The 23,898-nt window shown below is 46.2% G+C and overlaps 2 protein-coding genes across 6 annotated transcripts in view; one reads left to right on the top strand and one right to left on the bottom strand.

The window, feature by feature from the left end:
* Positions 1 to 1,855: 1,855 nt before the first annotated feature.
* On the top strand, positions 1,856 to 10,948 carry LOC133079390 (transcription factor CP2-like protein 1). Of its 2 annotated transcripts, XR_009698179.1 has the most exons (16): positions 1,856 to 1,994; positions 2,466 to 2,617; positions 2,754 to 2,827; positions 3,573 to 3,678; positions 3,787 to 3,893; positions 5,999 to 6,151; positions 6,390 to 6,500; positions 6,975 to 7,072; positions 7,289 to 7,343; positions 7,627 to 7,720; positions 8,113 to 8,203; positions 8,658 to 8,740; positions 9,204 to 9,349; positions 9,495 to 9,546; positions 10,157 to 10,308; positions 10,391 to 10,948. XR_009698179.1 is itself a non-coding variant. In XM_061174789.1 (15 exons), exons 1-15 carry the CDS (start codon positions 1,912 to 1,914, stop codon positions 10,192 to 10,194), a joined length of 1,443 nt encoding a protein of 480 aa, XP_061030772.1. In that variant the 5' UTR covers positions 1,856 to 1,911; the 3' UTR covers positions 10,195 to 10,947. The 2 variants fall into 2 exon arrangements, 1 of the variants encoding a protein (XP_061030772.1); XM_061174789.1 differs by having other exon boundaries at positions 10,157 to 10,947.
* A 1,552-nt stretch (positions 10,949 to 12,500) lies between these two features.
* The window catches only part of FBXL20 (F-box and leucine rich repeat protein 20), a 114,909-nt gene continuing 103,511 nt past the window's right edge, over positions 12,501 to 23,898 (bottom strand). For 2 of the 4 annotated variants that reach the window (XM_061174857.1, XM_061174858.1), the window contains 4 exons: positions 23,690 to 23,734; positions 21,873 to 21,929; positions 20,655 to 20,867; positions 16,713 to 19,173 (listed from right to left, as the gene is read on the bottom strand). In XM_061174857.1, the coding sequence (XP_061030840.1) occupies positions 19,066 to 19,173; positions 20,655 to 20,867; positions 21,873 to 21,929; positions 23,690 to 23,734 (423 nt within the window). In that variant the 3' untranslated portion in view covers positions 16,713 to 19,065. Of the gene's footprint in view, positions 14,754 to 15,764; positions 16,676 to 16,712; positions 19,174 to 20,654; positions 20,868 to 21,872; positions 21,930 to 23,689; positions 23,735 to 23,898 lie in introns of those variants that run through there. The other 2 variants (XR_009698191.1, XR_009698190.1) reach the window with 2 other exon arrangements.

Raw genomic sequence — 23,898 nt, 5'->3', positions numbered from 1 at the left:
TCCTTGGAGAGACAGAGCCAAGGAAAACCAGCAACAGGCCCAGCAACATCTCTTTGGGGACAGAAGCCCAGAGACTCTGAGATGGGCGGAAGGAGGGAGTAGCAGCAAGAGTAAGGGAGAGGTGGGACTTCCCTGGTGGTCCAGTGGCTAAGATTCCGAGATCCCAGTGCAGCAGGCCCGGCTTCGATCCCTGGTCAGGGAACTAGATCCCACGCACGTGCCGCAAGTAAGAGTTCGCATGCCGCAACTAAGACCCGGGGCAGCCAAATAAATAAATAAATATTAAAAACAAAAAATGAGTAGGGGAGAGGGGGCACTCAGAGGGGGCAGGGGGAGGGTACAGACAGCTTTGGAGGTAGAGGACATGCTGGGGGGCGGTGTAGGGGGTGGGACTGGCTTACGGAGCTGGGGTCCCCTCCACTGGTGTCCTCGAAGGGGGCCCGCGCCAGCCTCCACCTTTTCCACCTCCATCCTCCATAGGAAGCATAACAAGCCTCCCCCTCCACCTGCTCATCCCCTCTGCCCCACTGCCACCCTTACATCCTGCTCCCCCTAGGCCAGGGCCAAGCCCTCCCTCTGGACCCCTCCTACTCCCCTTCCCCTGGCCTTCCTGGGATCTTGCTCTGTCCAACCTTGCAGGGTCCCATGGGGGGCCTCCTGACCTTGGATCCAGCTTTGGGCAACGGGTGAGTCTTGAAGTCTTGGGGGTCTTACTGCAGATCTTGGGGACTCAGGTTTCTTTGGCCCCCATTGTCAGGAAGGTTCCCATCCCCTTTTTCTCCTTTTGTCTGGCTTCATGAGAGAAGACCAAGGGCCAAGGTACCTGGAGGTACCCTGCCCATTGTGTGTGTGGGCATACTCTTTGGTTTTCCCTCTCCCCGCAAGGAAGGGCCCCCAGAATCACAAAGCCTAGATAGTTAGGTTCACATGAGGTCAAGCCACATCTTTAGAGCCCCGTCTGTGCTCTCTGCAAGGCCCTTATCTATTTACACCCAACACAGTAGTGGGGGGAGGGGGCAGGGGGCCCCCTGAGCTGACTGTGTACAGTGACAACAGGGGCTGAGCCTGGGGAAGGGGGCCGTGCCCCAGGCAGACTGTATTTGTCCATAAACACAGTGCACCGCAAGCCCCAGGGCAGAGGAGGGGCAGAGAAACCAGCCCAGCTGCAGCTCCTCTCCTTCCACCTCCCTGGGAGGGGGGCTCTCCCGGGCCCACCCCTCCTCCTCACAGGCACGCTCTCCCTCCCAGCACCACCCCCGAGTTGTTTCCACAGCAAGCTGGACTATGTTCTGTAAACTCCAGTCCCCTAGCCAGGTAGCCCCCAGCGACAGGACGGGTGTCAGGCCATCACTGCACCTGTGTGTATGGGGTGGGGTAGAGACAAGGAGGGAGGCCAGGGGGAGCAAAGGCCCTTTGTCGGTCCATGTGATGTTGTTTGTCGCTCTTTCCATCCCCTGGAGTGGTCAGGCTCCACCCCCCCCCTCCATGGGGTCCTCTGAGGGGTCTGGGCCCGTGGGTCTCCAGGTCTCTACATGGCTTATGGATCTGGGGCCCATCTTTTAGCCTGAGGGTCCCCCTCGTTGTTCTGGGCCTCTGGGGGAATGGTGGGGCAGTGGATGTCCGTCCCGGTGACTTGTTTTGCTGCACCACCATTTCCCCTTTGAGTTAATGATTGGTGGGGAGCCCTAGGGATGCCATTTCTTGATTCCCCCCAGCTTGGGCTGCCTAATAGGTCCTGTGTTTCCTAGAGCCCTGGTTGCTCAGCCAATAAGCGGCTGAGGCCTTGCCCCACCCTTTTGGGGCTATGCTCTTGTATATAAAGCCCGAGGCCCTGGGTGGATGGCCCAGTGGGTCCAGCCCAACCCAGTCCTGAGATTTCTGTGACACAGCTGGTCCTGCTCTTTTTCCAAGATGCTGTTTTGGCACAGCCAGCCGGAGCACCTGTGGCCCAGCCCTGGGGAACTGTACCCCGGGCCACCAAGCAGCTTGCTCAGGTAAGGGCCACATCCCCTTCCCACAGTCCCTGAGGAAGGCCCTGCTCGGAGGTGAGATGGACCATCTGTTTCAAGCCAAAGGTTATGGGCCTCCTGCTCTTGCCTTCCTTTGGGGGTGGGGAAGTGGTCAAATGTACCTGGAGTTCAGTGGGTCCCAGGACATCTCAAAACATCCTGACCACCCACCCACTCAGGACACTTGTGGTGGGCATTCACTGGGTGTCAGGCAAGCCCTGAGGGTGCAAACAAGTAATTGATAGCAGATGCTTGCAAATGTTTGGTAGTATCTGGAATTTGTACCTTAAGGGAGGTCTGCTGGAGGCCAGAGGAGCTGAATAGGGGCCCCTTAGGCCCCCTGCTACAGCAAACTGTGGGCTCCCTGAAGGGAGAACCTGGCAGAAAGAGTCAAAGCCTCTTAGAGGATGGGGTGGACAGGGCAGAAAGCCAGCAGTGCCCTCCTCTCCCTGGCAGGGAGGCCTTGCCCTTGCCCTACCTGAAGCAGGAAGAGCTGCCCAACATCCCCCGTGCGGAACCGCCCTGCCCCGCCTTCCAGTACGTGCTCTGTGCAGCTACCTCGCCAGCTGTGAAGCAGCAGGAGGAGACCCTCACCTACCTGAACCAGGGTGAGCTGGGCCTGGGGAAGGAGAGGGGCTAGTGAGGCAGCAAGCTCTGGAGGCTGGGCCCAGGGCAGGCTGGGGGTGGCAGGCAGCATCTCTGCCCCTCAGAGTGGGACTCACACATCCCCTTAATCTCTCCCAGGCCAGTCCTATGAGGTGAGGATGCTCTGCAACCCCAAACTGGGCGATGCCACCCAGGGGCCCCGGCTGCTGAAGGTAGGTGCATCCCTTCCAGAACTGGCAAAAGCTGGCTATGACTATCCCTCTGGGCAGGAAGCCAATGTCATCACTGTGATGTCATTGTCAAGTAGAACCCTCTCAAGTCCACCTTTCAATTCGACCTTCACAACAGCTCAGTGATGGGCAGGAATTGTTGAGGAAACAGGCACAGTGAGGTTAAGTATTTTCTCAAGGACACAGAGCCAGTAAGTAGCAGAACCAGGATTTAGAAATACATTTACATAGCATTATTCACACACGTGATTCCTTCTTTCTCAAAAAAAAAAAAAAAAGTATTTAGCTCCCATTCTTTGCCAGAAACTGTTTGATGAGCTAGAGATTCAGGGGTAAAGAGACAGATGCAGTTTCCTTCCTCAGGGGGCTTGCATTCTACTGAGTGAGACAAACATGTAATTACACAGATTATTAATATATGCAATCACAAATTGATTTACAAATCACAAACTGATAACTGCAGCAAAGAAAAGAAACGGGTAGAGTGACTACGAGTGGGAAGGGCTTAACTCCTCCATTTTACAGATGAGGAAACTGAGGCTCTAGGTTACTTCCTCAGTTTCACAGCTTGTGAGTGGCAGGTGGCATCTGGACGCGGATCTAGTGATTCTAAGTCCTTCTGCCCCTGGAGGGTGGGAAGCAAGGTGGGGGAGAGGCTGGAAAGGTTGGCCTGCCCCAGGTGTGGGAACTGGTTCCCAAATGCCCAGGCGCCCTCCTGTGCCCGCAGAGTGTGGTGCGTGTGGTTTTCCACGACCGGCGCCTGCAGTACACAGAGCAGCAGCAGCTGGATGGGTGGAGGTGGAGCCGGCCTGGGGACCGCATCCTGGACATAGGTGAATGGGGAGGGACCAGGGACCCTTTAGGGCTGCTTTCTGTCTTAGAGGCCCTTGTGGATGGGGAGGGCTGAGCCCGACTCCCTGCCTGCAACCCTGTGCCTGCAGATGTGCCACTGTCCGTGGGGGTGATAGAACCCCAAGTGCTACCCTCACAACTCAACACGGTGGAGTTTTATTGGGACCCGACCAAGAGGACCTCCCTCTTTCTGCAGGTGAGTCTGAAGCTGGGACAGGGAGGAGGCTGGAGGTCAGATGTGGGTGGCAGCAGCCTAGGTGGGAAAGGAAGGTGAGTTTGGGTGGTGGTGGGGGGCGTGATAAGAATGAACCACTTCCAGAAACACCTTGAGGAAAAAAAGATGCATAAATGTTGATCAAATCTCACCAAAGGCAAGGACTTGTTAAACATTAAGGCAAAGGAAGAAATTACAAAACATAGGACAGAATTTAGCTTCATAAAAAGTTACAGTCTGCAATACACAGGCAAAATTAAAAGGAGACATCAACTGGGAAAAATAGTTGCCACATATGACATATAATGTATTATATAAAATGCTAATAATGCTAATAAAAATTATATATATATATATATATATATATATATATATATATATAACTGGCAAAGACTTTTAAAAAACTGTTATTGGTAAGATTTGGAGAAACAGACAACCTCATATCCTGAGAATGCAAATGGTGCACCCATTCTGTAGGTATGTGGCACGTGGGCAAATTTTATTAAATTTAATGTTCATACTCATTTACCCAGTAGTTCCGCTTCAAGAAATGTATCCTATCGCAGTGTTCAATAAGTACCCAGAGATATATTTACCAGCTATTCATGCCAGTGTCGTTTTTTATATTAAAAGATTTAAAATAATCAAAATGTCCATCAGAAGAGGATTGACTTTGAAATAAGTGTTTAGTACAGGTTTATAATGGAAATTGTGTAGCCATTAAAATGATGTCTCTGAGAAATATTTCATGACAAGAGAAACTGCTTTCCCATAAGTAAAGGCAGAATACAGACTTGTATTTAAAGTTTGATTTCTATTTTGTAAAAATAAAAGCGTGTGTGTATACAAAAGTTGTGGGGGTTTTTTTCCTTGCCCAGAGAAAAGATAGGAAGAAACAATACTTGAATGTTAACAGTACTATCTCTGAGAGGTGGGGTGATGGGAAATGCTTGTATTCTTCTTTATACTTTTTCAGTGTTCTTCATATTTTCTATGTTGAAAGATTTCCTTTTATAATCAAACAATATTGTCAAAACTCACCTGCAAGTCCCTTTTTTGAGTGACCACTATAGTCTAAGCATCTGGACTAGGAGTCAGGTGGATGTGGCACAATTTCAGTTCCACCACTTCCTGGCGTGGACCTTGCCCAGGTCACATAATCTCTGTGAGCCTCAGCTTCCCTACCTTTAGCTGTTCTCCACAAGATTTTGGGAGGGCTATAGTGGGTGTGCAGGTCAGGAAGGCTTCCTGGAGTAGGCTGCTAGATTTAGCAAAAAAAATACGGGACACTCAGTTAAATTTGAATTTTAGATAAAGAATTTTCTTTCTTTCTTTTTTTTTTTAGTATCAGTATGTCCCATGCAATACTTGGGACATACTGATACTAAAAAATTATTTGTTTCTTATCAGAAATTCAGATTTAACTGGGCATCCTGTATCTTAACTGGCAACCCTACTCTGGAATGGGATGTATTGGCTCAGATGTGAGCAGGGAGAGCTTTCCCGGTAAAGGAAAAGCTATGCAGGTGTATTGAGGTGATGATTAGGCTGGGTGGGTAGGTCAGTGGATTCATTGATGGGGGAGAGAGAGCAGCCGAGCAGAAAAGCTTGATGCTTGAATGCCAGCCAGGGTCAGGGACTTTGCTTCTCATCTCATAACCTTGGGTAGCTGCTGAGGGATTTTGAACAAGGGAAAAGACCTAATAAAGTTATATTTTAAGAAGAAAGTAGATCTTAAATGATCTCACCACCAAAAAAAGGTTAATTATGTGATGGGGTGTTTCTGTGGTGGAGGTGTTAGCAGCTAATGCTATGGTGGGTGGTAATCATTTTCCAATATATAAATGTATCATATCAACACACTGCAAACCTTAAACATACACAATGTTATATGTCAAATATATCTCAGTAAAGCTGGAAAAAATTGTTCCTCTTAAAAAAAAAAGTTATGCTTTAAGAATAGACACTGGTTGGGGGTGGGAAGTTGCTGTGATTAATGGCTGACAGGTGACAGACAGGTAACAGGTTTCAGGTGAGATCCCTTGAATGTGGGTGGGACCTGGAGTCACCCTTCTTTTCCACCTCAGGTTCACTGCATCAGCACTGAGTTCACTCCCAGGAAAAAAGGTGGAGAGAAAGGCGTTCCCTTCCGCCTTCAGATCGACACTTTCAAGCCCAGTGACAAGGAGCTTTCGCCGGAGCACCTGCATTCAGCTGGCTGCCTCATCAAGGTGTTTAAGGTACATGCAGCACGGGGGCCCTGTCCCCTCCCTCTCAGGTCTGTCACCCTGCCTTGCTGGCTGTGTGGATCTGGCTCTGCTTTGCGGCGGACCCTCAGCCTGCGGTTCCCCTCTTTGGGACTGTTTCATTCTCCGTGCACAGAGGGATGGGGCTTGGTCTCTTTCTCAGAGCCCCTCCTGTAATGAGAAGTGGGCAGGTAAAGAGGGCCTCTGAGGTTTCCTTGTCACCTTCCTGTAGCCCAAAGGAGCTGACCGGAAACTGAAAACTGACCGGGAGAAGATTGAGAAACAGCCCGTGCATGAGAGAGACAAGTATCAGACCGCCTGTGAGAGCACAGTCTTCATGGAGGTGTGTGTGCTGGGTGCGGGGGCGGGAGGGGAGGTCTGGAGAAAAGATCCTCGTTGTACACGCTGGGAAACTGAGGCCTCAGGGGCTGCGACTGCTCCAGGATCATCACAGCCTCCCAGTGATTCCACCTGTTTCCCGCGAGGACAAACCGCACTGCCTGTTGTTCAAGACTCCGGGGAGCTGACGCCTTGCAGGCTGCCTCTCCTTGCCCTGCCGTGGCCGCCCCTCCCTTCTGCTCCCTCTGCCTGGAGCATCTCCCTTCCTGCTGTAGCTCTTCCAGGAAGCCTTCCCCAAATCCCCCAAACAGAGCTGCAGGCTAGTTTACTCTCTTCTTTGTGTGGAAACTTGATCTACTTGTCAGGGACTCCTGGGGCAGGGGCCAAGTTTGGCCTAAGGCAGGCCAACAGCCACCACTGCCCCCCCCATCCCCCCGCCCGAATGTCCAGGCTAACCTCGCTGTTTGTCTACCTGCAGTGTTCACCGTGGCCAGAGCCCAGTTCGGGACCCCACCCACCTCTGAGCCCTCTTGCTCTGACCTCCCCCAACTCCTGCAAGCTCCTGGCCCCAGAGAGGTGAGGCAGGACGAGCACCTTCTGTCAGCCCTTGGGGGTGAGAATGAAGAGAAGAGCCCCTCAGCCTAGGCAGCGGGGGAGGGGCAGGCCTGAGGGTGCAGCTGAGGCAGCTTCTGGAGAACACGTGGGTGACACCGGGACAGGCCTGGGGAAGGATGAGGGGGGCAGGAGACTGGCTGCCCTGCTTCCCTGAGCCTGACTCCCTGCTCCCCACAGGCTCTGCTCCTCACCACCATTCGCCTTGGACACCTTGGGGGGCAGCCCAGCTCAAGTGAGTCTTCCCTTTCCACACTCCCACACCCCCTATTGCAAAGCCTTCTCAGCAGGTTCATCTCACTCTCCAGAATAGGGTGGTCCTGCCCCCTGGTGGGCAGATGTGGTATGGCCACAGATAGCCAAATGGTTCGCGGATGACGCTGGGCACTTCCCTACGGCAGGATGAGCCTCCCCTCTCAGACTTGGGACCTCCAAGGGCAGGGGCCATGTTTCCCCTCCACCTTGTTCTCAGTCCGTGGGTCCACGGTGTTATCTGGACCGCTCTCTTTATACCTCAGGATCTGAACCCTGGAGCCTCCATCCTAGAGACACAGCAGTGGTTGCATCGGCACCGGTTCTCCAACTACTGTCGGTCGCTGGCCAATTTCACTGGTGAGGCTGGGGTCTGGTAGGGACCTGACTTGTAGGGGACTGAGGGCAGACACTCGGGCAGGAAGCCTGTCTCTGTCCTGGCTTGCTGTGTGCCCTTCAACTAACTTCTATGTAGAACTAAGAGTTGGCAAGCACACTATGCTGCTAGGCTCTCTTCTCGTGTATTATCCCATACAATTTATACACTATCCCTGAGGACAGGGCTCAGAGAGGTTAAATAACTTACCCAAGGACACACAGCTAGCAAGTGGCAGAGGTGGGATTTGAATCCAAGTCTGGCTCCCATGTCTGGGCATACCAGGGCTATTTGTAGACTAACGTTGGATTGTATCCCTTGCCACCCTTGATCCCCGGGCTCTCTTCCCCTAATCTAGTCCTGTCTGACTTTGCAGGCACTGATCTGCTGAAGCTTACCCGCCAGGACCTTATCCAGATATGTGGAGCTGCCGACGGGATCCGCCTTTTCAATACTCTAAGAGCCAGGTGCTGGGCACTGCCAACCAGGGTCCCCTTCCCACTGTAGTGGCACTTACCAACTCAGCTGACACTCATGTTTCATAGACTGTTCAAGCCAAAGGCACCTGAAAGACCACTTAGCCCCACTTCTTTTTACAAAGGAAGAAACTCAGGCCCAAAGGACAGCGACCTGCCTGAGGTCACAGAGCAAGCAAGGCTAGCAGAATTGGGCTTAAAAGCCCAAAAAGTCCTGTGACTTCTTTCTGTGGCCATCCCATCTGCATCACTCAATTTCTGGGGACAGAGATGGATTTTTCTCATCTTCTCTCCCCTAGGGTCCAGCATTCACTAAATACCTAAGAAAAGTTTGGTGACCCCTATCCCTAGAGACCTGGGAGGACGCAGGGTTTCTCCCAGGGATGGGGGCTAAAACTGGAACCTGTTAGTTCAGGTATGAATGTAGACTATTTTCCTGGCCCAGGCCCATCCGTCACCGGCTGACCTTATATGTCGCTCAGGAGGCCTCCAGGCAAGAGAACGAGGTTCCTAAGAACCCTGACTCAGGTGAGGTTCTGGCCTCTTCAGAAGACAAGAAACTCAGGTGTGGTTGGTTGCATGAAACCTCTTCTGGCCTGGGGAAAGGGTGATGCTCCACCATTCCTGGGACCCAGGGTGCCCTTGGCATTCTCATCTTCCATGACTAGTCCTCTCCTTCCAGGATGACCCCCTGGGTTTACTCCTCCATGCTCTACACTCTGACTCCATCTGGTCCTGTCACTCTATCATACGGTCTCCCATCTCTTCTTTAAACTGGGGGTTCCTCTCAGCCTAGGCCTCCCCAAAGGTGAGGAATAGGAGGTGAAAGTGAAGTGGATTCGGAAGTTTTTTTCCTTCTCTACTCCTTCTCCCCTGACCCGGGCCCTCCCAATGAGCCTGTCGCCTTGTCTTCTCCTTTCTCCTGATATCTGGGGCTCCCTCTGGGCCGCACTCCCACTGACTCCTGCCCCTGTGCTGCCCACACCCCCAGGCTTTTATCAAGAGATCTCTCTGGATGAACTCAGTGCTGTAGAGCTCATGGGGAAACTGGCTGAACTGCTGGCCCTCCCAGCCAATCAGATCCACCGGCTCTTCCACCAGGGCCCTGGGGGCATCCTCATTCTCCTCAGTGACCAGGTAAATCGGCAGCGGTTCCCTGCAAGGTCCCACAAAGGCCTGGATCATTCTTCCAACATCAGGCCCAGTCTCCCCCTCCCTGCCCTAGCTTATTCCGTTTGGTTCTAAGAACAGAATCGTCTTAGTGACCCCTCTCCCCTTGCAGGTGGTTCAGAATCTTGAGGATGAGTCGTACTTTGTGGCTGTGGTGAAGAAAGGTAGGGCTTTTAGAGGGAGAAGCGTGTGTCTCGCAGGCCCTAGAAAGGGTAAGATTGTTTATTCTGCCTCCTAAATGAGATGAAAAGGTTCCTTGAAGGTGTGTTGCGGGTGCTGTGTCCCAATCAAGGGGTAAACATCTGCTCAGCACCAGTTTTGTGTCAAAGGGACAGGGCCATACAGCTAAGAGACAGCCATTTATCGCTCAGGAAGAAGTAACTGAATACATGCATTCTCATGAGGGAGACACGCCCTAGTTTCAGGGAGTTTATCAGAAGGGAAGGAAAGGCCCCTACCCCTCTTCCCGCCCCCCCACCCCCGTCATACAAGTCAGAAGGGCAGGTGCTTGCTGGACGCCACCTGGAGCAGAGCACTTCTGATCAGCTGGCTTGTGGTCCTGGTTATTCAGATGCCTGCCCTCTATCCCTCCTCTGTGCTCCAGTACCCAGGGAGGCTTCCTAAAGAGCTGGATCCAGGGTGGGGCTGGAAGAACACTTGGGTGTGGCAGAGGCACGGCAGGCTGCTTGGAGGTTTAGGAGCAGCACAGTAGTTAGTGGTGGTTGGGGCCCATCTCATCCCGGTGGTGCCCTTTCTCTCTTTTACTGCTTTCAGTGCAGAATCCAGATGGCTACTACCTGGTTCTGACCTAGGCCCAGGGGTGCCCTGCTGCAAGAGGAGGAGACTGGTGCCAGCCTTGGTTCTCTGGGGTCCTGTGCTCACCAGAAGCCTGGTTAAAAATCCTCACCTGCTTCACCAGGCTTCAGGTGAAGAGCCAAATCGTCATGTGTCCTGCCCCTGGGGAGGAGACAGGCAGCCCCCAGGCTCACACTTCTTTCTGCTCAACAGCAAGTTGTTGGAACCCCTGAGACACAGCCTTCCCTGCTGAGCTGAGCTGGCCAAGCCTGTGAGGCAAAACCCCTGGCAATGTGGATAAGGAGCTTTTGCCCCAAGCAGTGCTGCTGAACCGAGTGCATTAATTCATGTTTATTTAAAATTTAATTCATCCCCTTTAAAAGTAAAGATATATGTATTCAGTGTGTTGTCCAATTCTCTTGGTGTTATGGTCCTCTTGGGGATATGTCCCCTGCTTAAACTTACAGACCAGGGCAAGGGACGGAGTCTGGGACAGAGATAGAAATAAATAAATCAGACTGGATTCTTTTCCCAATTAGTTTGGGCAAAAACTAATCACTAAAGCCTCCAAAAGATTATTCAACTATTAAATCGCTCTGCTTATTTAAAACTTCAGTTCTAGAGACTTGGGAATTACTATAGCTATTCTTGAACAATGAGGCTATAGGGCTTTATTATTGTTTATTTAAGAAATGTAGTTGAATTAAAATTAATCTTTTAATTTTTAGGTCTTAACAAATCTTTCCCTATATTAAGGTAAATATAATTTCCTATGAATGTTTTTCAAAGTTCAAACTTTAATTTTGTCTTTCACTTTTAGGCCTATAATCTACCTGAAAGTGATTTTCTCTGTGTATTTTTCTGTGTAGAAAACCAACTTTATATTAAAGTACTTTTAAAAAAGATAAGTGATTTTGGGCCATATTTTATTCCACTCCTCTTTTTTCATCCCCTTCCCTCAAAATTTTTATTATGGAAAATTTCAAACATACTGAAAAGAGAAAACCCATTTGCACGGACTGGGAGATAGGCCAAGATGTCATTATTAATCATTTACCCCATTTATCATTTACTGATCATCTTTGTTGAGTCCTAAACCTGGTGGCCTCTGGCTAGGGAAGGTAGGAAGGAGGAAGGCTCTACACTGGCTGAATTAACAGGATTAAGGGACAGGGGAAGGGAAAGTCTGCTTATTGAAGTTCAAAGACCTCCAACTTGCCTCCCTCAAAAGCCAAGGCTGCCTCAATATGGACAAGGAAGCAGGCACCTGCTTGCACCCCTGGAAGGGACCGTGGGACCCCGCTGGCCCCAGATGACCAATCCAGATTAGGCATTTAACTCACGCAGGATGAGAGGATTTCGAGTGAGCCCTATGATTCCACAGGGTTCCCCAAAGGTGTTTCAGGGCACGGCAGATACCCTGAGATTTAAATCGAGGTTGCTGATTTGGCTCCACTGCTCATCTCCACCAAAAGGATAGGGACCAAAGGCATTAGCCTTTGTGCATCTCTCAACCTAGGAGCCTCTGGCACAGACTAGATACTGAAATATACTGAAATGAAGCGAATAAAAGCAGGTAACATGTGAGCGTTTACTATGTGCCACTCTTATCACTTTTAATCTTCACAACTCTAAAGCAGGTACTGTTATCCCCACTTTACCAACAAAGAACTGAGATAGAGGGGTTAACTGGCCAAGGTCACGTGGAGTGAGTTTGTTTAACCATTACACCACTCCCTCACCCCTTCCTAGTCCAGGTAAGGGCAATGCTTTGCACAGACAAGGGACTCAGGTTGAATTGTTATTATCAAATTAATTAAGACAAAAGTTTTTTAGAAACTCTGATTTATATTATGTCTTTTGTTTTTCTTAGAAGCAAGTGGAGTGTAGGGTATTAAATAAAGGTTATTGAAAAGGTACTAAATAAAGATTAAACAATTAATAAATAAATAAAGGGTACTAACTAAAGGACATTAAAAAAAATAAAGATGCCAAAAAGAAGCCCCTTCATTCAGCCTCAGGAGCCTTTACAGATCAAGGGTTCAAGGAAGTTAAGAATCACAGCTCCAAGTCAGGCTATTTCCGCAGTAAAATGAAAAGTCTTCACAGCTTATTTCCTTTAATTACATCATAAACCAAAAATTAGAACATACAGGAAACAATAATAGTTACATAACAATTTACTTTATATATTCATATATAAAAAAACATTTTTTTAAATTTTTTTATTTTTTTAGTCCAAAGATTTTTAAAGCAAAAGGAATCCTCTACTGCCACCTTGGATTTTATTTGTTTTAAATAACCCTCCCTCCCTCCCCCCATCCTCAAGCGCCAAAAGTATTGGGTGGAAACACAGTCGCTTGGACAGCTAATGGAGGCTGGTGTTAAGTCACCATGTAGGGAACTGTGTTGGCCCCAGGGACCGGCTAAGTGTTGGGGCAGGCCTGGTGGAGAAACAAGCAAGCGGCAGCTCCCACACACTGAAGCTCTCACGCCACAGCAGGCCGAATGGCTGGACAAGGCTTAGGCCAGACAGCAATGTTGGGGATCAGACCCTGCTAGTCAACCATCCTCTGCATTTTACCCCTTCCTCAGGGGAGTGGGGATGGAGGCGGGGCAGTGCAAAGGGCGAAACAGCCTGGTTTGAAGATAAAAATTTCTCCCACAGCACCATTTACCCATCTCTGTCCCCAAGTAGAGTCTGAAAGGCAGGGGTCGTCCTCACAGTTCTCTGAGCTCTGCACAGGCCCCGGCTCTCAGGTCTGTGCTCTCAGGGTCACTGGAAGGTGGGCAAAGGTGAGGAGAGCAGTTGGGAAATGACCGAGGCAGGTTACTTGGAAGCAACTCCTGGGAGGAAAAAGGAGGCAGCCAGAATGGGAGGCATCTGAAGGGTGATCATAAAACAGGAATGGAGAAAGGCAAAATTAAGAAAGCCTTTCTCTCCCTGTAGTAACCCTTCGGACTGGGTAGTCACAGATCCTCAGGGGCCAGCTCTGAGAGCTGCAGCATGATGAGAAAAAAACCCCACAAGCATCTTATGATGAGCCCCATCTCATGGATCTTATATATGTTAGAGGTTAGTGTATAATTTGGGGGTAGGTTGAGGAGGGGAGTAAGAGAAGAAATCTCAGGTTCACCTCTTCCTGTACTTATTAGAAATTAACAGTCATCAGAGAAGCACAGATAAGAAATTATTTTTAAGGGAAGGAAAAAACTGATGTAAACCCAGAAAAGTAGCAGCAAAGGTTTCACTTATTACAGATCTATTATATAGCACTAGGGAAGAAAATCATTCAAGTCTTTAGGGGGAAAAGGTAAAGTAATTAATCAAACCATGCCAGTTAGAGACTCCTTTTCAAGTTAGGATTTTCTAAGACTTTAGGTTCTCATTCGCTAGTGCCATAAAAAAAGAAAACACAAAATAGAATAATGACTTCAGGGGTTGAGAAGGGTTAGGCTAAGGTAAGAAACACATACATGTATGTGAGCAGCAGTGTAGTACAGATTTGAATGAATAACAACACGTAGTATAAGAGACAGGGACAAGCTAAAACTTAGTGGGGTCAATCTTTCTTCATCCACTTTAATTAAAAAAAAGAAAAAATCACTTCAGACATTTCCCTGGGTTCTTGGGGATATGGCAGAAGAGAATAGGTATGTGTCTGAACACCTCTCTTCTCTTATCTCTCCCTGGGGTGGGGATTCTCATTTACTGCCTACTTGCTCTTGCCCTGGTGAAAATCATGCCCAGAAGCCGATGGGAAGCATTGGTGGTGTTCAGTGGTGCCAATCCCCATCTGGATGACACTGGTTACGTGTGTAGAAAGTAGAAGCCCTCCTTGCCACTAAGAAGGGCATGGAGTTCATTACGTGGAGAGGAAAGTAAACCTACTCACATGTGAGGCAGCTGTTTCTACATATTCAGGACAGATGCTTGTACCTGAAGCAAAGTACCCCAGTTCCAGAACTGATTCTCTCCTCTACTTTGAATGTCAACTACCATTTCCCCACCCCAATTCTTCAAAACAAGACACTGAAAAACACAGAAAATAAACAGGGTCAATTGATATAGTTTTGGTTGTTCATGGTTCTTTTTCCTAAAAGGGCAGTGAACTACCCTGGCTGAGGAAGCACTGAGTCTCAACACCTGTGAAACAACCTCTACTAAGGGGTTACTCAACAAACATAGAAGGCAGAGACGGAGGAAGTGCATTATGGAATTTTCTTAACACACACGTGAGTTTGTCCAACAATTTTTTTCTCTGCTGAAAATTAAGGTTAACTCTCTTGGGCTCCAAAGATTCACTCAGACTCAGCTGAGAAGTTCTTACTGACTTTCCAAAGGATCAAAGGGTTCAGAGATGCAGAACTGATGTTCTTAAGAATAAAGATGGGCAAAATAGGTAGACTTGCCTTGGGAGGGCACGGGGGTGCTGTGCTGCAGAAGCCCTTCACACAGAAGACTCACTTGCCTCAAATGGTAGTTTCTGGTAGGTAGAAAGTTTGTCCCAAGTGAGAGGGCAAGGTTAGAGCAGCATGTTCTTTGCTGGAGAACCAAGATGTTAAGTCTGGGCATCTGGATATAGCAAATACAAGCCAAATTTTATTCCCAAATTACCTGGGTTAATTATACCCTATCGACATGGTTGTATACAGCTTTCTGTATCTTCCAATCTTCCAATTAAAATTTATGATAGAAATAAAGGTGAGGAGAGGCTGAGACTATTAATTCCCCTCACCCTCCTGACACTTTAGCGTTCTTTGGTCCAAGATCATTGTAAGCGGGAGGGTTCTGCCTCAAGACCTCCAATGAAACATCCTACATGTCTTCTCAGACAAGACCTGACTAATTCACATCGCCTGGGTTTGAGGTGGTTAAAAATCCTAGAACTGGTGGGCAGATAGAGAAGGCAATCTTTGTATAAAATGTTCCGGAAGATCACAGCATACCACTGAAAGAGTCTGTCAGCCAGGATGCACAACAAGGATAGAAATCTAACCTTAAATCATGCACACAAGGAGGGAAAAAGCAGAACAGTCCAATTTTCTTTAAACCCTTCCTCCCTCACTAGTGGCAACTGTCATAAGCAATCTGACTTTCAATAAACATTAAATGATCAAGTGTTCCTCCCCTCTAAACAATACAGTCACCAAGGATATGCTGCCCACAGGCAGGCAGGAAACCACCTCTTCTTTCCAGGGACACTCTCACACTTCTTAACAACTTCAAACCAAGACAGGTTCCAACTCATACTTTGTTTAGCCCCCCCATGGCATTAGTGGGTTATCAGACCAGTAACAATGCATTTTACAAGGCAATTAGAAGAAATAAAAGAACTTGACTGCTATATAGCATTGTAGCTATACTGAACCATTCAAACAGTTTGGAAAGCTCAAAATAAAGCATCATAAAAATATTTACCAGGTTGCCCTCTAACATGTGATATAAGGAATATGAAAAATTTCTGACTTATATGTCTGCTAAATCAACTTAATGGATGTGGAAATTTATAAAAACCACTTAATACTTTTATATCCACTAAAGAGCAGGACAGGAGGAGAAAACATTTTTTTACATAAAGCATGATGTGCTTTCACATTCCAGATATTGGAAAAAGGATGAAGGCAGATTCTCTTATTCCTCATATCTAACAGTTTGATTTCAAACTCAGTAAGCAAACAACAAAGATCACCCAGTGAAAACTGGCCTGAGTTACATGACAGTTACTGAATTCAAGGCTGCCCAGGATAGTTTGCCCAGATCAGGACAAGGATCCAAAGAGGAAGCTAAACTGAAGACACGAGAATAAATTAGCAGCATTGTTGGGAGTGAGATGGAAGCTTTCAAAATAGAGGGCAAGGATGGGTATAGGAAGGACATGGGAGAAGTCAATGCAAAAAAAAAAAAAAAAAAGCCGGAATCATCACCTTGATGGGGCCAATGAAGATATAAAAGATACTGATGATGCTAAAAAATATAAGGGGAAAAGGCTGCTTAGAAAAGAGATGATCCGGATGTATAATAACTTTGAGGGCACCTTCTTACTTATCCCAAATCTCTTCTCTCCGTTCACTCTGTATTTTTTTTATTATTGAAGGCATATTGTGGAGTGGCTCTGGAGTCAGACAAATGGACCAATAAGTTTTTCCTAAGGAAGAGTTTTTCCTACATCTGTAAAGCCTTACTGGATTTTCAACAGTGTCCCTGAAGATGAGACAGGAAATACTATGTTCAGATGGCAGGGCCCTTCCACCTGACCAAAACTTACCACGTTCTGTGTTCTCGAAGTCCTGGTACATTTCATCAGCTGACATAGGTTTTAGACTGGCATAAAAAATACATGTCCTTCCAAGCTTGATGGGCCAGAAGTTTTCTTCAGAAAGGAACAAGGTTCCTGCCTGACCACATACATGCCAGTGCTGCACACTCCAGGGCCTTTATTCCCTCACTTGACTCTGTTCTTGGCCCAGACAGGCAGGGCTCGCCTCCACATGGACCTGCACATGGGTACACTCTTTGAGAACAGAAACACCATTTCCAAGACCTTCATGTACTGGTGAATAAGGTTTTTTAAATAAAGAAGTACCTCAAGAGCTTCAACTATTGGGAAATTCGAATCCACACTCACTAATAAATCAGGGTTTTGTTCAGACACTGTTTTTTTTTTTTTTAAAAAAACTTGTACATTAGAGCAGCTGCCCCCTAAATATTCTTCTTTTTAGTTTTGTTTGAGTGAGGACCCAGGGATCTGAATATTATCAACCACATCTGGAAGTGTGTGTGCACATGTGTGTATCTGTATATGTGGGGTATAGCCAGGAGAGTGGGTCTCACTTTAAAAAGTATATTCCTTATATGGTAATCTGAAAAGAGGATAAGGGAAGGGAAATGAAAAACACACATAATCTGAGCTTAAAAGGGCACAATAATAAAATGGGATTTAAAATAAATTAAGTGCTAAATAATGGTGGATAGTACAGATTCCTAGGACCTTTTCAACTGATTGCTTGTGGAAAAACAAATCACACTTTATTCTTACATATGCTGGTAGAACCAGCACCTACAGCATTAAAACAAGCCTGGTAACAGCCTGGATCATGCAGAAGATGACCTAAGATTATAGTGGACTGCACATTAATGTCCTAAAAGACAAAAAGCCACCTTACTAAAAATCACACAAGGTCTCTAACCTTGATGTTTAGAAGTCTACTTCTCGTACTTCAGAAACTCATTTTATTTCCCTCATCCTCCATGATTTTTCTTTTTTCTTTTTTTTGGTGGGGGGAGCTTCTTCTTTGACTCTGAGTCATGGGCACTAAATTCCCCACCCTCAGCTCTGGTGACCAGGCTGGGAAGAGACACTGAACCCCCTACTTCCTCTCCCATGTTCTCTTTCTGCTGCCCCAATGCCTTCACCTGGCTACTATAGTATTTCATTCACAGAAACTCTGGAGCACAAGAGAGATATGGCTGACAGGTTCTGGTCCTTTGAGGCTCCAACATTAGATATGATACCATCAACACTGACATACAGTTGACCAGCTGTGAAAGGGTCATTCTTGAACCCCTGATAGGCTGAAATGGGGGAAGAAAAGAGAAACTACCTGGCTCAACTGCACAACTCCTCTGGCAGCATTCCTGCTAAAGCAGAACAAACCTCAGAGACACAAATCTTAGATGCCACTGATCACACCTAGATTTCGGTGAATACACAACACATCTGAGCTTGGGTGGCGGCAGCTTTCAGGTTCAGTTTTGGGATTTGCCATTCCACCCTTTCCTAATAATGCATTTCTCTCTCCTTATTAAGTTAGATGGAAGGAAAAATGTGCAGGGGGAATACTGGGCGTATCATGCATATTATCATTTATCACAAGATATAACAGAAACCAAAAGGCAAAGTTTGTTTTCATCAAAATAGTCGTAGCTCAATTTCTTCTCATAATTTTTCTTGCTTTTGTTATAGCTTCCCTTCAGACTGGCAAAGATTCAGGCAGGGTCCCCTAATGGTAAAATTTAGAATTTAAAAAATATTTATTGATAATGTCTCTTTTAAAAATGTTTGGTAACCCCCACTAATCATCCAAAATGCAAACTGTAAACATAACAACAGCAAAGGAGTAACAACTGAGTGTGAGTAAGCAGACTATGCACAGATGACAGACTGAGCAAGAGTGCAGGAGGCAGCAACACAGAATGAAAGACAGGTACACAGTGTGCTACAGAAAGTGACAATTTGAGTGAATACGTCATCACTTTTGGACCACAGCGATTTCAATGCAACCATTTAGGAAACCTCTGGGCCAAATACTAAAACACAGGAGGAGGAATGGACAAGCCTTCTTTGTGAGCATGCTCAGCATGTTGGCATGGGAACAAGGAAGCACAGAAGCTCTGTAGTCATCTTACAATGGATGGCTACCATTTATAGGATGCAAAGAAATTTTCTCTCTGGTCCCTGGATACAACATGTATTGTTTTTCTATGCTTTCCTTGACCCTGGAGGACTGCAGCTGCTGTTCCAAAACTGCCAAAGAAACCCCTTAACAAAATAAAGAAACCACAGTAGCAGTAACACTGGGTTTGCTGGAATGCCCCCTTCCATCTACCTTGCTTATGATTTTCTTCTGGGCACATCCAACAGGAATGGTTAAGTTTTACCAATCCACATGATAAAGCCAGCACAAACCCAATCCCCTGGTCACAGAGACAGAGTGGGTGGGGGTGAGAGTGGGTATGCGTATGTATGTGTGGCTCTGGGGATCTGGACGCTGCCCTCACTTTGTAACCTTTGCCCGGAACACTGGGGTCGCTTCCAATGGAGATCCATGGTAACTCTAGAAGTGTCATTAAATACTCAGTTCACCAAGGTTGACCACCTCCATTGTCATAGGATGATGCAGCATCTGCAGAAGCGCTGTCTGCTGCCCCCTACTGATGGGGGTGGAGTGACAGGTGCGAAGTAGGCGTGGACTTTAATATTGGGTAAATGGGTCTGAAACAAGACAGAAACATTACTAAGAGAGAGGGCTTAAACAGAAAGAGCAATGTTGCTTTTCAGAAAAACCACTGAGGGACTGAGTGTACATGAGGGCAGGGCAGGGGCAGAGGCTGAGCACAGACGGGATGTTGAGAGACCTGGGTTCTACTGTGTACCATCCCACGTTATTCTAAAAGACCAAATCAGCTCACATAACTTTAGTAACTGCTTCCATAATAATAAAACTGGGGAAAAAATTCATGCTAATCTCTTAACCTGTCCCAAAGGTGTTCCCAGAGCTGGAAGAAATTATATACGCTTAAAAACTTAATTTTTTCCAAGCCATTATGGACAATGTTTCTTCTGATATTTAAAAAAACCTCATTATCCTCTTTTAACAACATGCTTCTAATTTTTACAACATAGTTTCTAAATTCCTACTATGTTCAAGGCACTGTGCTAGTTATGTAAAAGGGCTGCAAAGATGGTCAAGATGGAGATCCTACTTTTAGGGGACTTATAGTCTAGACATGCACATAAATAGCTAAATTAGAGTGTCAAAGTGCTAAGTGACTCTTGAGGATTCAGAGGTGGAAGAGACTCCTGACAGCCAGGCAGGTCCAAAAACCCTAATGTACATAGGCCACAGAAGATGCGCTGGTTGACCTGTGGCTCTCCCCCTCTTTTGGTGTTGAAGAGCTATGGGTACAAGGCCTCCCCATGGCAGTTATGTTCTCAGTCCTCCAGGTCTGAAGGGAGAGGTGGAACTGAGGTCAACTGGAACTCAAGATAAAGTGTGCTGCTCCTTTATGCACTCAGATGCCATAAGGCCAACATGGATAATTTTAAAGGTTGATTGTAAGGGCCAAATTAACACAGTGCCTTTCCCACAACAGGCGTCAAGCAGATGTTCCAATAAATGTCTGTTGAGCTGAATAATCCAACATATAGATTCATCCAGTCTTTTATAAGCTCCTTGCTGGCAATCTGTCTTTTAGTCATTTGGCTATACATGGGTCTCTCTATTATGAAGGATGGGGCAAAAGGAAAAGGTAAAAAACTACGTGATCCATTTGTTGCCTTAAAAAAATATGAACCCCAGCAAAACAGTTTGATATGAAAGGAAATACAAATTAAAATTTTAAATCCCATTTAACTAAATATTTTCTTTATGTTACTCCTTTTTTTCCTTTAGAACCAAAATCTGGCATGTGCTTTTTTGACTCTGGGCATGTTATTAGAGAGACTCTGCTGGGAGGAGATCTACTTTTCGTCCCTTCAGTGGGTATTTTCCTACTAAATATCTGGAACAACAGGTAAGAACTATCTACCCTTAGGTTTGCTCTCCATCTTTTTTTCTCTTTGCTGAATGTCCACATAAATATAAATAATCACAGGAATCTAAATCTAAAAAAAGGAAATGGAGGGAAAAAATAAAGAAAGAAGGAAAGGGTGCTGAGAACACTAGAGCTGGAGGGTGATGCCACCATCTTTACCCTGAGTCTCTTGATTCCAGCCCGTGTGATTTGCTGGCAGTCATAGAGTTCTATCCGCTCAAGGCTGTGACAGCTCTTCAAGTGCTCCAGGGATGCATCTGTAATTAGGGGGCAGTTGTCCAGTTCAATCACCTCCAGCTGGTCATGGGCGCAGGCCCCATTCCCCAGGTGACGAATTCCATCGTCTGTGATCAGCTCACAGTGAGACAGACTCTGCAGCCAAATAGAGGAAGGAAGGACACTGAAATATTTAATGGCATTCTTCTACCCAGAGGCCTGTGTGCAACCAAAAAGGAGAATTTTCTGGTTTGAGTCTGAAGTATATGGAGCCATCACTGGAGCCATGTGGTGAAATAAAGAATGCATACTAGAGTTGCTGGGGTTCTGCTTTTGACAATCAATGATCAACATTTCTCTGTGTGATTCTAAATATATTTTGTGAATTCCTATAATGACTGTGAAATAGTTGATAAACAAAATATCTCCCCCCACGCTCTCCACACACAAATTATTGATACTTTTCTTCTCTACAGGGACAAGTGGGGCTCAAGCTTTTCCTGTAAAAAATTTTCTGGAATTTGGACTAAATATCGAATACCTGGTGCAGGGGCATGCCCAAATAGTTAATTAACCTAAGATGACTCTTACAGCTGTAAGATGTGGTCACCTCTTCACTTTACGAGTTTTCCTTAAATCCCTGGTTCCTCCATGCGAAACTCAGAACCCTCGACCGAAACATAGTTTAATGTGCCACAAAACACCAAAAATAAGCCTAGGTACAGAACAGTCAACCAGAATGCTTTCCCACAGTGTTACTGGAAGCAGTAGCAGAGAACGACCCCTAGTAAAGCCTTGATTGGTTCTATTTTATAGGAACACTTGGTCCCAATGTGAAGCAAACCGTATTTCAGGCCATCTCATCTCCTGGATGTCTGGAAATTTAAGCACTGTTCAGGCTGGAATGTAATTCATGTGGGAGCGAGAACTCATACTCTCCATGTGAGTTTTCAATCTCCAAGCATTGATACAGAAAATGTTTAACTTTTCCAGTTTCTACCTCAGTTTCTCCCTTCACACAGGTCCTCCCTTGGTCCTCTGTAAGTTGACAATTTGGAGAAATATGCTTTCCCCAAATGGTAGCCAGGCACCAAGATGAAAGTAAGAGCTGGGTTTTGATTAAATCCAATAGATACATAAAACTTCCACAGTCAAACTCACCAATACTTGAAGTCGAGGACAGTGTATAGAGAGTTGGATTAATGTGCTATCTGTTATCTGAAAGAAACATATAAGTTTATTTTAGGTATAATTCCAAAACACTCATAGGTCATACCTCATTCTTGACTACACTAGTATTTTAGACTGATATCCTGATATCGATCATCAAATAACAGAATCGTAAGGTTGAAATCCCATCAGCTACCAGAACCTGTTCTTCTTCTTTTTTTTTTTTTTAAAATAAATTTATTTATTTCATTTATTTTATTTTTGGCTGCATTGGGTCTTTGTTGCTGCATGCGGGCTTTCTCTAGTTGTGGCGAACGGGGGCTACTCTTCATTGCGGTGCACGGGCTTCTCATTGCGGCGGCTTCTCTTGTTGCTGAGCACGGGCTCTAGGCGCACGGGCTTCAGTAGTTGTGGCTCGTGGGCTCCAGAGCACAGGCTCAGCAGTTGTGGCGCATGGTCTTAGCTGCTCTGCAGCATGTGGGATCTTCCCAGACCAGGGCTCGAACCCGTGTCCCCTGCACTGGCAGGCAGATTCTTAACCACTGCGCCACCAGGGAAGCCCCAGAACCTGTTCTTTGAGAATCTATCCAGGCTGGGCTTAAACTCATCTAGTCATCTTTGAACAGGTCTGTCGAAAATTGTTTGTTTTTGAAACAAATGAAAATGTGTTCCCTCATAACTTCCACCCACTGGACTTTGTTTGACCTCCTTAGAACCATCACAGAAGTGAATCAGAAGACACTGCTCCATGAAAAAAATTAATGAAGGAACATCCTCAAATTTTTAGATATCTGGCCCATATTTTTATAAGCCATGTCATAACTCAGGATTGATAATTGGCATGTCAGTTATTTTCCCTAAGGGTGGCAGAAAGAGGCTGCTGGGTTAACTATGAACATTCAGTAAGGAAGAACTTCTGAAGGAAGAACAGTCTTTTATAGTTATCTTAGGATGGAGAGTAAATCAGCATTTCTTTTCAAATTTCTCTCCAATTCTGAGATTGTTGTTATAATACACATAATTTCACAGGGGCTAAGAAATGGCAGGGGTGGGGGACTGGAGTGGGTGGGCGTGTGCACGTCCACTAACACTGGAAAGGATGCACAGGACATTTGGGCATGTGCAAGAAACAGATGGATGTGGGTAAGTTTTACTTTAATAAGAACTAATAGGGACTAAGTAGTGTCCGGATAACAAGTAATTTAGAAAAATTGGCGTCTATAGTTATTGAAGTATCTTCTCTTCTTTATTTTTGCCATTAAAAAAATTCACTGCTCTATCTTCTTTTTAGGAGTCCCTCTTTAAAATTTCTCCCCAGCCAACTAATAAGCTGAAAGCTCTTCAAATTGGTAATAAAAAAAACTCTTGATAAGAAGCTAAGTCTGCCTGCCTAAAGGGCAGGGTTCCATACAGAGTTGGGTCTCCAGGGTTAATGATGTAAGGGCCGCAGGGTCCAGTTAAGCTAAAAAGGGGCAGTGATATCTATCAGTGTGCTGGGCCTTTAATTATTTATTAGCATCATAGCCCTGTAGGTCTAAGGAAATATCTTAGTATCTTTATGGTCTAAATGCCTGAGCCTTCTTTCTTTCCAATGGCAACCTTATTGATGGCATGTATTTTCCTAGTTCCTTAGCAAAAATACCATGAGCACCTCTGCTGGTATGCCTGGAGGACACCTCAATAAATGGAGAGTCAGCAGTGCTGCAGGCTCCCCACTATACTAGGGTAGGGAATTGAACGTTCTGATGTGCACGTATTATGTAAGTTTCTATCATACTATATTTCTGAGTAAAAATCCACAATCTTACCTGAACACACTCTTCCAGGTCCATCTTTTCAAGCTCATGGCAATTCTGTTAAGACACAAGCCCAAACATTACAGTACAAACGTTTAAAACTGGGAAAAAATTAAGGTCAAAAAACTAAGAAGTAATATTAAACAGACTGATGAAATCTTAAGAGCTTCAGCGTTGGTGTCATTCTTATATCACTTCCTGCCTCATTCCATTAATTACAC

The sequence above is a fragment of the Eubalaena glacialis genome, chromosome 19 (genome assembly GCF_028564815.1).
Source record: "Eubalaena glacialis isolate mEubGla1 chromosome 19, mEubGla1.1.hap2.+ XY, whole genome shotgun sequence".
NCBI lineage: Eukaryota > Metazoa > Chordata > Mammalia > Artiodactyla > Balaenidae > Eubalaena > Eubalaena glacialis.
The sequence above is the reverse complement of the archived record's forward strand: the minus strand, read 5'-3'. Positions and strand labels throughout refer to the sequence as shown.